This window comes from Clupea harengus, chromosome 5 (assembly GCF_900700415.2).
Source record: "Clupea harengus chromosome 5, Ch_v2.0.2, whole genome shotgun sequence".
Classification (NCBI taxonomy): Eukaryota; Metazoa; Chordata; class Actinopteri; order Clupeiformes; family Clupeidae; genus Clupea; species Clupea harengus.
In genome coordinates, this window is record NC_045156.1 from 25,170,611 (window position 1) to 25,185,610 (window position 15,000).

Sequence of the window (15,000 nt, forward strand, 5' to 3'; positions counted from 1 at the left end):
CTTCACGTGTTTAACAAGCAATTAAAATGTAGCATTCTGCTGTAGAAATGTATCGACTTTACTGAGCGACTTTTTAAACAGGGGGAAATTGAAGAACTAAGGGTAAACTTTGTAGTTTTTCAGTGGAAAAAGGCCCAAGTCACATAAGGCCAAGAACATGGAGGCAATATAAACTATATAAACCTGAGTGTAGTTACCATGCCAACCGGTCTGGGACGGAGTTGCTCAGAGCAGTGGAAATTGGAAACACGACCTGACACAAACACACACACACACACACGAACACACACACACACACACACACACACACACACACACTAAAAGAGGAAACAGACCCAAACACTGCTCCTCTGGCTCAGTCCACTGCGAGTTTAAATCCTGACTCCCGTTCCAAGTGCGCCTCCCCTGCTGACAAAACTTAACAAATCTGGCAAGATCGTCTATTTCCCTACTCGCGCTTTTAAAAATAACCCACAAATCCATCTCTGTTTTGTGAATGGCTACTCTATTTTTCCTCCAGCTCTGATTTGAGCGCCGTCCAACTTTATGTGACTGATAAGCGTAAAGAAATGAGACCTTTTCCATTGTTTAGGTTGGAGAAGGGGGTGGGGGGTGGCGGGCTGTGAGTCTGGTGCAGACGGAGGCAAGTGGAGGATTCTTGGCGCACTTTCTGTGGAATGCCAGCAGGCGTCTTTAATCAAGGAGTGGCAGTCAGGGAGACTTCAAAGCCAACGGGCCCTCTCACCCTCACCACCCAATGTTGCTCTCCGGGTTAACAAACATCAGGCTACCCCCCCTTTCATCTTTAGCTACCTCCATCCCCTCTTCCTCTCATCTCTCTCTCTCTCTCTTTTTTTTCTCTACCTCTGTCTATACCACACACACACACACAAACACACACACACACACACACACACACACACACACACACACACACACACACACACACACACACACACACACACACACACACACTTAGCCCCTTACCCCTTAACAGTCAACTTCAGGTCCGGCACACAGATGTTGTCATCTCCACAGTCAAGTTGAATCTGAGCCTGTAAGGAAAAAAGAGAGGAACAGGGTCCTCAGTACAGGTACACCAACTGGGAGACCACAGTCAGTGCATAATGTCCTGCACATGTGGGCTCATAATTCAGATGGAGCAAGCTCCAACAATAGGGCAGTCCAATGACAGAGTATCGTGACAAGTCTAACTGATGCTCTCGTAATGGTCTCACAACGGTCTCATACACTGAGCAAGCATGGAATTTCGATGAACTGGGTAGAGTGATATCTGTGAGTCTGTGTGCATGGGGTTTGTGTGTCTGTATATATGTTTGCATGCGTGTGTGTAACCCAGGCTCGGGAGTCTTTGATTAGAAAAGGACATTCCAACAGTGTTGCTATTCACTGGGTTCATTCCAAAGTCCAATAATCAGAGATCATAAAGTAGTCTGGCTGTAATGAGGCACTAAAACCCACCCCTTTCGACTGGTCACAGGGAAAAAAAGAAGAAAAAGTAGAAAAAAATAGTACACTCATTGGTGAGATCTCCCTTGAGTAAATCAGAAAATAGAACACTCGTTGGTGAGATCTCCCTTGAGTAAATCAGAAAATAGAACACTCGTTGGTGAGATCTCCCTTGAGTAAATGTCTTTGCTATCTGTGCGGTGACATAGCCATACTACTGAAAGATCAACCATGTTTGGTGAGCACACACCACATTTAATAAAGTCTAACAAACAAGCTGTGTAGAACGCCAACACAGATGTGTTGTGTGCAATCGCTTACGAACTTAATAATTTAATAACTCACTTCTACTATCATTTAGAGGCAATTGTAGATGGTTTAGGATAACTCTCTGGCTACTGATGAGAGAATGAAGCCTTTGTGTGATCTCTCTCTCTCTCTCTCTTTCTCTCTCTCTCTCTCGCTGTCTCACGCACACACACACACACACACACGTGCGCGCGCACTCGGCACGCACGCACACACACACACACGCACACACACACACACACACACACACACACACGCGCGCACACAAAACACACTCTGAAGTCTGTAATTACAGACCCTTAGATCTGTGGTCACTACTGTAAACACACACACAAAGGGCAGCTGCTCCCTCCCTGTTGGACGGATGGGGAGTTTACCTAAGAGAATGGGAGTGCTCTCCTGTGAGAGGACAACCCAGGGGAGATCATTACGCCTTTAAATCACAGACCAGCTCCACATTTCACTCACTTCCACAGCAATACCAAGCACACAGATACGTGAACACTCAACAGTATTTATGGAAAGTTTGCAGGAATGGCTATTAGTGAATGACAGCTCACAGTTATAAACACCCTGAATCACTTTGTTTCTCGTTCCCCTTCTTTATCTCTCCCTCCATTCCTCTCCTCTCTTCTTGGCTCCAGTATTGTGTACTATGAGCCCATTGTTGCATGACTTGGATTTCTGACACATATGGAAAGCGTTATTCCACCAAAATGTACGCTGCGAGACGGCAGAGTTAGCACGGTGACCGCTCAATTCATTTCCATAACGATTGGTCGGCATGGTGATCATTCACCCTGGACAACAACAACGAGGAGTTGCCTGTCTGGACGTGGCAGCTAACCTGATGACTGATTTTTTTACCAGAACAAAACTGAAATGCGGGAAAAAATGACTTGTATGTCTGAAATAGGAGAAGGAGGAACATGATGAGGGATCAAACAGAAAGAAAATTGTTTCTCCGAACTGAAAAGAAAAACTGTCAAGACAACAGAGTGAAGAGGAATAAATAGCACCTGGAATAGATGTGTTAGTATTTAGTGTGTTTAGTGAGAAACTATGAAGAAGAAAGTCTGTCACAGAAACAGAGGGAGATGAAGAGAGGGTGAAAGAGGGAGGAAGAGAGGGAGAAAGAGAGGGGGAAAGAGAGGGGGAGGAAAGTGAGAGTAAATTTGAATCACATTAGAGGATGTGACAGATATCACATTTCACACAAAGTTCCTTTCCCCCTAAAGCCTCATATGATAGCACTATGTTCATGTCTTCGGCTGAACACTAACAACCACAGCTGTAAGCTGGAACACCCACACACTCTTACACACATATACACTCATACACCCACACACACACACACACTCACACACATACATACATACACACACACACACACACACACACACACACACACACACACACACACACACACACACACACACACACACACACACACACACACACACACACACACACACACACACACACACATGCAGAAGCACGTGCACTCACACACTCTCACTGGGCAAGCACACAGACCAATGGCTTACATATATAAACAAATCTTTACCAGATGGCAAAACTCTCCTCCAGCCAAGCACCAGGGCGGCCCGCCCCAAAAAGAATCAGTCAGTTCTCTCTCTGTGTTTGTGCAGCACCGTAACAACGACCCCCCCCCCCCCCCCCCCCCACACACACACAACCCCTTCTACAAAAATGTACAGACAAATGCACAACAAAGAACAACAACAACAAAACCATGTCCATAAACATCCATGTTACTATCACAGTATGTTTGAGAGATGGGAAATGTAGTATGCTGATTTGTCTCTGATATTAGCGCCATCATGAACACATCTGGCCCGTAGCTCACTCAGGGCTGCCCAGGTGTGCACCACATCAGGGCCACACCCGGCTGCTGTCTGGTTCATGCCTAACCTAAAAAAGATCTATAGATCGGAACAATCTAGTACAACATCAAATCTGCTGAACAGCTTTGGCATCTCTGAATCGCCACACCAAACCTCAGTGATATTGTTCAGACTGCTAACATGTGTAAATTGAAATCCAATTTCATCAACACATTTCTATTTATTGTGGCCATTATGCCGTAGACAGGACTCTGTCAAAAGTGCACGTCGATTGATACACTGAAGGAGGGGGTCTGGTACCTTCTGCTCAATGAGCTGTTTAGTCTGGTAGTTGAGGATGGGCTGCAGGCCGTGGGAGTCCACAGGAGCCTGGGGATCCAGAGAGAAGCTGAGGGTGATCACTATGGGCGTCAGCTTGTCCCGGAACGCCTTTTCACCCTGACATTTGAGAGAAAACCATGAATAAATAAATACTTTAATCATCATTACTTAAATCATTGTTTCACTCAGGCAGGTAAAGTTTCTAAATGTTTTTTTTATGTAAGGCTAACATTGAGCATTATAGGTTTGTGATGAGAAGGTACTGCATGTACTGAAGGCTAAGATGGTGTCATTGCTAGATGAATGTACTTTTGCACATAAGTACATACACATAGTTGTTAATATCAAGTGTGTATGTGTGCTGGGTGCAGGGTGTGTGTGCGGTACTGACTTGCAGGTAGATCCTGCTCTCTTGGCACAGGCGTTCTCCGTTGGCCAGGGGGAGCCGCTGCAGGTGACTGGGCTTCTGGGTGTCCAGAAAGAGAGCCCTCCGCACCAGCCCTCTCTGTTTCTGCTTCACACTGTCCAGCTGCAGCTCCACCACGAAGGCTGCAGGACACACACACACAGACACACACACACACACACACACACACACACACACACATATAAACACATGCATACACACTCAAACACATTAGCATTCACATATGCATGCACACACAAAAACACACACAAATCTCTCACACACACACACACACACACACACACACACACACACACACACACACACACACACACACACACACACATACAATGAAGTGTACACACATGCAGAAATGTATTTTGGTTAAACCAGGGTATTTTCTTTTCCTATCATTCGCCTCTGAGCAGGACTGCTACTACACAAACAGGGGGGTAGAAATGTGAATGTTGCCGTTTACCTCAGTTACCCAGGATCTAAGTGTGTCTTTCATCTTAACTGGGAAATTGAGTTAGGAAAACTATGTGACATTAGTGGCAAGGATTACACGTAGATTCTCTCTCTTTCACACACACACACACACACACACACACACACACACACACACACACACACACACACACACACACACACACACACACACACACACACACACACACACACACAACCGATTAGACTCACCCAAATCAGCAGGAAGGTGCTTTCCATCGGCAGAGATACAGAAACTCAAACTTACACTAAAGCACAAAAAAACATAAGAAAGACAGAGAGAGAGAGGGAGAGAGAGAGAGAGAGAGAGAGAGAGAGAGAATTATTTACTACCATCGATTCCAGAATCTCCTAAACCACATAAAGTCAGACAAAGCTGAAATGGGGACCTATACCATTACTGATGGTGTCAGCACCATTCTCCTGGCAGTGGAAGGGCACACACAGTTTACAACTACTACAGTTCATTGCTTTACCACAACAATCACCCCAGACAAGACATCCGTATAATATATCCCCACATACAGGCCCAAGACATCCATATAATATATCCCCACATACAGGTCCAAGACATCCATATAATATATCCCCACATACAGGCCCAAGACATCCATATAATATATCCCCACATACAGGCCCAAGACATCCATATAATATATCCCCACATACAGGTCCAAGACATCCATATAATATATCCCCACATACAGGCCCAAGACATCCATACAGGCCCAAGACATCCATACAATATATCCCCACATACAGGCCCAAGACATCCATATAATATATCCCCACATACAGGCCCAAGACATCAATATAATATATCCCCACATACAGGCCTAAGACATCCATTTAATATATCCCCACATACAGGCCCAAGGCATCCATATAATATATCCCCACATACAGGCCCAAGACATCCATACAGGCCCTGAGCTGGTACAGCCCTGCTGGATTCCTGGCCAGAGATTCTCTACTCCCCCGCTAGGTAATGACTGATCTGGACCTTCTCCATGTCCCAGTGGGCGTCTGGAGAGGTCGTCTGTACAGATTGAGTGGATTTATCACGTGGGCACACGCCATAGAGCACAAACACTGAGGTCCAGAAGTCCACCGCTCAAGCCAGTGTCACGCACAGATCAGATGATTATTTGACAGATATATTCCCCATCCCACCCCCACCCCTCCCCCACCACCACAACTGCAGGCCCTGTTGTGATCCTATATGCACCCTGCTGAACTTGGGAGGAATCTGGAGTATTCAATCTGTTCCCCATCACTAGCTATGCTAAATGTCTTCAACAACTCCTGACAGCACAAGAAGATATCTAACCACATAACCCACGTCTCACTCCCGCTACAGGAATACATTTGCTTGCGCGTACAGAAAGCATTGTGCTGACGCACATTTGTGTGCGTGCACCCTTTGCACCGTGATGGTTGCTAGTTGAAAATGACACGTCATGTCAATCTTCTCACAGCAAAAGTGGAAGAAAGACAAGCCCATTAGATTGGATATTATCCTGACACGAATACCCAAGAGGAAACTGTATACCCAGGAAAGAACCGCTGGATATTATACCACTTACATGAGACACTGACGAATTTGGGTAACACAAAAAAATGAGGGTTACACTCCTTTTCAGTGATGACTGATGTTGAGAGGCACACCCTGAGCACTGTGTTTTCACAAAACAGTTTACATAAGGAGGGTGAGGAAAAACACACTCTCACAAGCTGGACACCACACTGGAGGGGACTGCTATGTGTGTGTGTGTGTGTGTGTGTGTGTGTGTGTGTGTGTGTGTGTGTGTGAGTGTGTGTGTGTGTGTGTGTGTGTGTGTGTGTGTGTGTGTGTACGTGTGTGTGTGTACGTGTGTGTGTGTACGTGTGTGTGTGTGTACGTGTGTGTGTGTGTGTGTGTGTGTGCATGTGTGTGAAATAAGGCGTAGTTCTTTGTCATGATGTTCAGTCCGTGCAAGCCAAACCGTGTCTCATACAATGCGAATGCTGGTTCTCCTGGCCAAACTCCTCCACCCTCTTCCTGTGGGTCAGCCCAATCTGACCATCACTGATGCTGCACCAGAGGCTCAGGGTGTCAACGCACTACCAAACCTAGTGTACATCCACCAATGTCCTCCTCAGCAAGCCAATCCCATGCATTAGCTCTACCTCAAGGTCCTTCACTAGCAAATCCACAGGGCTGACCCAAGCAAAAGTGTGATTTGAACTCTTTCATCCTGAAAGGCGGCGCTCTATCTGTTCTATCTCACATCGCACATCTGATGTGCTTATCATAGTCCTGGTCAACCTAGACAATTACTGAACATCTTTTGCCTCCACCTCCTCTCGCATAACGTTGCCTTACACAGCCTCCAGGAAACCAACACAACTGGAGCTATGATGGCAGCCAGTATCATTTAGCCCTCTCTTTGAAGTGTCTCAAATTATTCCACATTTCACTTCATTTTCGGCGGAGGAAGGACTTTCTAGAGAGAGAATGCTCTGTGCTCCTCCTTCCCTTGTTTCTTGTTTCCATCAACACTTGGACAGGTTGCTGGAACATGTTAAGCAGACTCTTTGACATTTTCCAACTGTTATTTAACGACTGGACATTCTCAGACTGCATTTCTACATCTCCGCATGTTGTGGAATTCTTGCCCAATCTCAAGATGGAAAGCAGCCCTCTAAGATCCCATTTTAAAACTCCATTTACAAGCCTGACAGGCGGTTGATTGTTAAGGTGTTTAACTCTTAAGTTGCTGGAATGTGTCAATACAAATTTCCATTGCCAGTAGAAAAAGTCCTTTGTCTTGGAATGGTTCAGTGTTATAGTGGTAATGGTGGTTCATCATCATCATCATCATCATCATCATCATCATCATCATCATCATCATCATCATCGTCATCATCAGCAGCAGCAGCAGCAGCAGCAGCAGCAGCAGCAGCAGCATATCTGTACACATGACCACCATCATCCCAAACCAAGAGAGTTCCATGGAAGGCTTTCTTTGACATACCAGGATGAAGGGACGGTTCCATTCTCATTGGTCACTATGCAGTTCTTCTCTTCTGGGTTGATCATGGTAGGCTGCACTACCAAAGTGGCAGAGGCATTTACAATGGGTCTTGCCCTGAGATGGAGAACAGTGAAGTGTGAGAAATGCAAAAATGGAAATCCATTGTCATGCCTCTATACACATCCAGGCAGAAGAGATATACCTGTACAGAACTGCCTTGTCTGCTCCAAAGGCCCCGACAAGGACATCTAGACAGAAATAGGCACAGATCAATAACTGAGGATGAGTGACATATTTTGATTGATAGGCAAAGAACACATTTGGGATTGATACCATGATGATGATGATGATAATAGGCACATTTGATTTTCAGAGGGATTTTACATTGACTTTTTTACAAGGTGAAAAGCTTAGCATTAGCTTAGCATTGACTCATTGCCACAGGTCTGCTCATGAGACGGCACAGTCATTCATATTAAGCTGATGCGTACCGGGATAACCATTCACATCCAGGTCTTTGTTTCCTTGGATGGAGTGACCAAACCCTGTGGGAAGCACACCAGTAGCCCATTGGCCAGCCAACACCTGAGAGGGTGTGTCCTTTAATCCAGTTGTCTGTCCATTATAGATGAAGACCAGCCCTTGTCCATCCTTCCCTCCAAAGGGGCAACCAATGGCTACATCTGGAAGAGACATTCCACATCAGAATGGGTACACATGCTATGGTGGATAGCCAGGAGCTAAGGTAATGACAATGTAATGATAACCGACATAAAGGAAATAAAAGAAGTATGCTAGTAGAATGCTCTAATAGAAGTATGCTAGTAGAATGCTCTAATAGAAGTATGCTCAGTAGAATGCTCTAATAGAAGTATGCTGTAGTAGAATGCTCTAATAGAAGTATGCTCAGTAGAATGCTCTAATAGAAGTATGCTGTAGTAGAATGCTCTAATAGAAGTCTGCTCTAGTCAGAGGTGTAGAGGTTCAGAATGGAAGCCCTAAGCTGGCGCTGCTGCTTTCACTCATCAACTGTTTCGCCTGATCCGCAAATTGTACCAAGTATCAGATCCAGATGGTTGGAACGAAATCCTGTCTAAACCCGGTCTCCACTCTGTGACAGCCCGTCACCACGGGCTCCTCACCGTTATAGCCGTCCTGATCCAGGTCACCCAGGGGGGCGAAGGAGGCGCCGAACCTGCCGTAGGTGTGCGTGCCGCTCAGCGGCGGGGAGGGCAGGAACAGCAGGGGGGCCGTCTGCAGGTACACGTACACACGCCCCACCTCCTCCAGGTGGCCTCCTGGCTGGTGGAACATGAAGAGAGGAGCCCCCACCAGCAGGTCCACCAGCCTGACAGGAGAAGGAGGAGAGGAGAGGTGAGGAGAGGAGAGAGAGAGCGAGAGAGAGTGAGAGAGAGAGAGAGAGAGAGAGAGAGAGAGGTAAAGGTAGAAGAAAGACAAGGAGAGAAGGAAACAAGGTCCGTGGATGGTGTAGATAGATAGATAGATAGATAGATAGATAGATAGATAGATAGATAGATAGAGAGCGGAAGAGAGAGATAGTATAGGGGGGCTGTTATAGTACAGTAGCTGTGGTAACTAGCCGCATATAGAGTTGATACTGTATACCGTGAAATCATACATTTGTCTAGAATTCCCTTGAATATATAATGACAACAGATTTCCAAAACTGCCTCAGGCAACAATCACTATAACAAAAGGAGGATAAAACTAAAATATGTTTGCGGTGGAAAGATGGGCGAAATATAAGGAGGGTCGTTTCTGCAAGCGTTTTTCTTTTCCCTTTCTTGTCTATCTCTGTTCGCATGAAATCACATATGCATGCAGAAACACACACACACACACACACACACACACACACACACACACACACACACACACACACACACACACACACACACACACACACACACACACACACACACACATACCATGCCTACATATATCCTGTCCATTCACACAGAGGCCTTGCTGAGTCTGCTCACTCACCCATCATTGTTGATATCCGTTGTTGCCACTGCATAACCGAAGTATGAGCCCATCTGGAAAGCATTAGAATCCATGAGAAAGGTCAGCACATCACAGGTACTCTACTCGAGGGTCCCTCTGTTGTAGTGTGCAGCCATGTCAATTTCCAGTGATGTTGTCGGCTCAACATCATGCAACGTAACATAATGTACAGTTCAAACATTTTTGATTTTCTTTTATGGACAACAGTCATTTTAGGAAGGTTCTGGTGTTGCAAAGAAAGGACAAGGGAGATATTCCAAACGAACCTGTTCACCGGTGAAGTTCAGCATGGACTGTAGATTGGTTCCATTTAGGAGAGATACCTAACATAGCACAAACCACTTGGGTAAGCATTTTCTGCGCCTGTGTCACAACTATTGCCACATTTCTAATAACTTTTAAATGATCACTTATGTGTAAACAATAGGTCATTTTTCAGAGCAACTTTTCTGTCAGCACTGAGATCTGAAGAGCTCTATTGTTTCGATGTCAGCTAGAAGTAATACTAATTATTTCTCCTCATTACATTACATAACTTCATATCATCTGCCTTTCATTGTCCCTTCAATTCTCCATTTCAATTCTCCATTTTTGTATCTGTCACTCCCTCACCCCTTTTCACATCCTATTATGTCAACCTATAATGCCAAACTAAATGCCAACAGGACAATTCATGATGGAATATTTTGAGGACTCCTTACTAAACCATGCAGCATGACTCCTTTGGGGACCCCTGTTACAATATCTATAGAAGACAAACACAGAAAAGAGGACATGTTAGCACGATGAAACCAAACAGAAGACAAACTAAGAAAAGAGGACATGTTAGCACAATGAAACCAAACAGAAGACAAACACAGAAAAGAAGACATGTTAGCACGATGAAACCAAACAGAAGACAAAGACAGAAAAGAGGACATGTTAGCACGATGAAACCAAACAGAAGACAAACTAACAAAAGAGGACATGTTAGCACAATGAAACCAAACAGAAGACAAACACAGAAAAGAAGACATGTTAGCACGATGAAACCAAACAGAAGATAAACACAGAAATTAAGACATGTTAGCACGATGAAACCAAACAGAAGACAAACACAGAAAAGAAGACATGTCAGCACAATGAAACCAAACATTCCATCTAAACAAACCCATGCAGAGCCAAATGCTTGTGGAGGATGTGCATATGTGTGTATATGTGTGACTCTGTGTGTGTGTGTGGTTGTGTGTGTGTGTGTGTGTGTGTGTGTGTGTTTATGACTAAAGGTGCAAGCGCTGTACCTTCCGTATCATCTCCACTGAACTCTCCCACAGCCACAGAGTAACCTGAAAAGGGGGTAGGGAAAGAGAGAGAGAGAGAGAGAGAGAGAGAGAGAGAGAGAGAGAGAGAGAGAGAAAGAGAGAGAGAGAGAGAGAGAGAGAATCAGACAGCAATGTGATGAACAATGTCTTGCCAATACATAATTCCAGATAACATGTCCCTTTCCAGTGGACCCCCTGGAGTGGCTCACCCAGGTAGCTGTCATCATAGCTGCTCTGCACCTGTCTGGTCTGCACCTGCCCGGCCACTGACAACAGGAAGTAGGAGGGGTAGAAGGCCTTCACTATTTCCTCAGTAGTGGCTGAGATCAGCTGACCTAGGGATTGTAGGGATGTGTGTGTGTGTGTGGGGGGGGGGGGGGGGGGGGGGGGTATTTGGGGGGGAGGGAGGGGATGTGCAATGTCAAAGGTTACAAAAAGTCAAAAGGTCAATTGCATCCAGAGACATTCTAAAAGCACAGGCACCTATTCACGAAGATAACAGAGCTTCCAGCCTGACAGACTTTTACTGCAAACATTAACCTTAGACGTTCAACATTCACCTTAGCAGTACAGGGCATATTTCACTGGGGGCTTCCATACTTGTATAACATTTACCAGATGCAATATGACCAAAAGACAAGGCCTAAGGATGTCAGCCTGATTGCCTTTTAAAATCCATAACCACTGTGGTTATGTAAAACGACTATAGTAAACTCTTAAATTTTATTATGGGTTTACTCAATTCAGTCAGTTTTGTCTTGGAGGATTAAATGGGATAAAGCCTCTCTCATAGCTGTGGTTCAATGCCTCTGCAGTAACACAGCATTTTATTTTGTTTCCCCTTTGCATAATGGCCCAAGGCTTGGCCCAGTGGCCCAAACATTGTCTGAATTGAGACAAATGTGAGTTTGAGATTGCAGCTCTTCAGGCACTGTGGATGTTTCTGAAAAATCTCTTCCTAAGCTTCTTTTACCACTTCCATCTAATTACTTTGATCTCAAATGATCTAACTTGATGGCAAAAGCCACAAACTAGATTTTTGGTCTTTCCCATTGAAAGCACTGAGACCTTGCTGCCTCATGTCCTGTGCGACTCCCAGGCTAAGATGTGAGCAGTCACCAGACTTCAGGCCAACTGACGTGTATAGCTTTATATCAGGTCTGCAGTTTAAGAGCACAAGAGCTGTTAAGTTACCAATAAATGTGCTTATATTTGGATGACAATTAAAGCAGCAGTAAAGAGTTTGGTCGAAAGCTTTGGTTGAAAGGTCAAAATCTTTACAAACAGCACAGCTGACATTGATATAAAGACTATGGCCCTCATTCTCGAACATTTTCTGAAGTTTCTTCTGAAATGTTTCTTACGGGCTTCGGAAAAACAACGTAAGCAAAAGACATCCGCCAAATTCATGCACGCTTGAAAATGCGGTCCTACGCAGCAGAAGTTTTCTGGGCTGTGCTCCCCCGGAAGAGTTTTCTTAAATTGAAAGCGCGTTCTCGTGCTCCTGAATTTGCATACATACACGCCCTGCCAGCTCCTTATAAGGGCACGCAACCGTAGTGACGTGTGCAGTCGGAATCGACCGAATCTACACGAAAGCAACTCGTAAACGAGTCATGTCAAAGCGGTTTCGTGTACATTACATTTAGTCATTTAGCAGACACTTTTGTCCAAAGCGACGTACAAGGGATAGAACAGTCAAGCTACGAGCAATAGAGACCTAGTGTAACAATAAATACTACTTTACATAAGAAATAGAAAAACGAAATAGGAAATAAAAACGAAGTGCAGGAATGTAACTGCTATAAGTGCAAGTTAAGCACTAGTCGAAGTGCCAGTTAGGAAGGGAGGTGCTCTCTGAAGAGTTGGGTCTTCAAAAGCTTCTTAAAGGTAGAGAGGGACGCGCCTGCTCTGGTAGTGCTAGGCAGTTCGTTCCACCAACGTGGAACTACTTGAAAATTCTGGATTGCCGTACTTGCACAGACGGCAGTGCCAAACGACGCTCACTAGACGAGCGCAGCATTCCGGTGTAGTCCTTTTATTTATTTTATGACATCACGGTGCCTCGTAGAATCATGACTATAGGCCTACATGTGAAACGTAATTGTTAATGATACTTTAATCCGAGGATCTGTAGAGTTGATGTGAACGCAATCACCAACGATTTCTCACAAATTCATTAACACGGAGAGTTTTCTTAAATGCGATTCCTCAAAAAACCACAAGATGGCCCACGGGGCCATCTTGTGGTTTTTTAAGGAATCGCATTTGAGAAAACTCTGGCCGAGTTACGACTGCTATTTCGAGTTCGGAAAGTCTTCTGAAGTTCAGAGCAAATCCCAGATGAGAAAACTTTCATGAATGCCGAATGTTGTCCTAAATCCAATTCCTCTTAAATTCCTCTTAAATTCTTCTTAACTGCGTTCGAGAATGAGGCCCTATGTCGTTTGGTGAATTTGTTGCTGATATGCTGTGAAAGCTTTTTATAAATTTGCTTGGAGGCAAGTTAGAACGGCAGGTCTGTTTATCTGTCCTTCACATGACTATATACCATGAAAATTGATTATAAGGTAATACAAGTACTCGCCTATAAAGATATGCTTCAAAAAGTGGCAACCTGTTGCTTACTGTCTCTTTAGGTATTTTGGTACTATTCACACTCCTATACAAATACCTCTTAGGATACTAAGACTGTTGATAATCACCAAACATACTTACAATTGTTTACTTTTATACCTAAAAGAACAGAACTGTCTATTTTCTGTACTACCTGGTGAGATCACCACCTTTCACAATCTTATTCTTTTATGTGCATTTTCAACATTAATATCTGTTTTTGTCTAACCCTAACCCTACCATATAATGAATAGAACAATGTATGTCATCCAAATATCCACCACATCAATTAACTCAAGCATCAATACTGTAAAGCTTATATAGAGCCTCTGTGCTGTTTAGGAAAAGTAATGGACTATTCGCATGACCTCACCTTGCCAGTAGAAACTTCCAGGTCCCCCAAGAACAACCTTCCCATCCTGCAAAAACAAAGTGTGGGCAATGCTGACTTTCTTAGCAAATCTGTTTGAAGTATTTTCCTGTTTTGATCAAAGAATACAGATTCCTTATGGGAAGGTTTCGGAAGAAAAAGCGTGACATCTGTTATAAATAATGACGCAGTGGAAATGGTCCTTGTCCCATGGCTGGACTCACCTGAGTGAAGTCTGCACTGAATCCCCCCTGGCAGTAGCCCTGGCCGGCAGGGCCGTGTCTCTCTGAGATCAAACACAGGAAAACAACCTCAGTCTCAGGTCAGGGCTGCAGGCGTCACCACGTCCCCACATTCATCAACAACGTGTGTATGCCGACACTTCTTATGGACACGTCCTTAAAATTCACTGCCTGTTCTGATGTGTTTTTTTTCTAGACATTTTTGTTAGAGATACACAAAAGAATTTTGGTCATAGATCTGATAACGAGTGTTAGCAATACCATACCTGTTCGACAGGGGGCGTATTCAACTATTTTGGTGAAGTTGTTCACAGACAGGTAGCAGGTCCCGGTGGCGTCTGAAAAAGGAATATCGTGCTCTGTTCTCCAAAAGTACCTTGGGGCGCAGGCCTGGAACAGACACATTTAATTCAACACAATATCAGTAAAGCACTCCAGTGGCTGGTATGCTAATCTAGAAAAAGGTTTTAGAAAGGTTCTAGAAAAAAAAGCCTGTATGCCTATAGGATAGGCTTTGGTTTTAACTGCACTCCCCGACTAACATC

At 44.5% G+C, this 15,000-nt stretch overlaps 1 protein-coding gene across 1 annotated transcript in view; it reads right to left on the bottom strand.

Moving 5' to 3' along the window:
• The window catches only part of LOC105895850 (integrin alpha-5-like), a 35,439-nt gene that overhangs the window by 10,060 nt on the left and 10,379 nt on the right, over window positions 1–15,000 (bottom strand). Inside the window, exons 4-19 of the mRNA XM_031568270.1 lie at window positions 14,722–14,845; window positions 14,438–14,499; window positions 14,217–14,262; window positions 11,437–11,562; window positions 11,207–11,251; window positions 10,628–10,671; window positions 10,193–10,249; window positions 9,906–9,958; window positions 9,041–9,246; window positions 8,390–8,581; window positions 8,101–8,146; window positions 7,899–8,012; window positions 5,074–5,129; window positions 4,360–4,517; window positions 3,948–4,085; window positions 988–1,055 (exon numbers count right to left, since the gene is read on the bottom strand). Of these exons, the coding sequence (XP_031424130.1) occupies window positions 988–1,055; window positions 3,948–4,085; window positions 4,360–4,517; window positions 5,074–5,129; window positions 7,899–8,012; window positions 8,101–8,146; window positions 8,390–8,581; window positions 9,041–9,246; window positions 9,906–9,958; window positions 10,193–10,249; window positions 10,628–10,671; window positions 11,207–11,251; window positions 11,437–11,562; window positions 14,217–14,262; window positions 14,438–14,499; window positions 14,722–14,845 (1,535 nt within the window). The remainder of the gene's footprint in view (window positions 1–987; window positions 1,056–3,947; window positions 4,086–4,359; window positions 4,518–5,073; window positions 5,130–7,898; window positions 8,013–8,100; window positions 8,147–8,389; window positions 8,582–9,040; window positions 9,247–9,905; window positions 9,959–10,192; window positions 10,250–10,627; window positions 10,672–11,206; window positions 11,252–11,436; window positions 11,563–14,216; window positions 14,263–14,437; window positions 14,500–14,721; window positions 14,846–15,000) is intronic.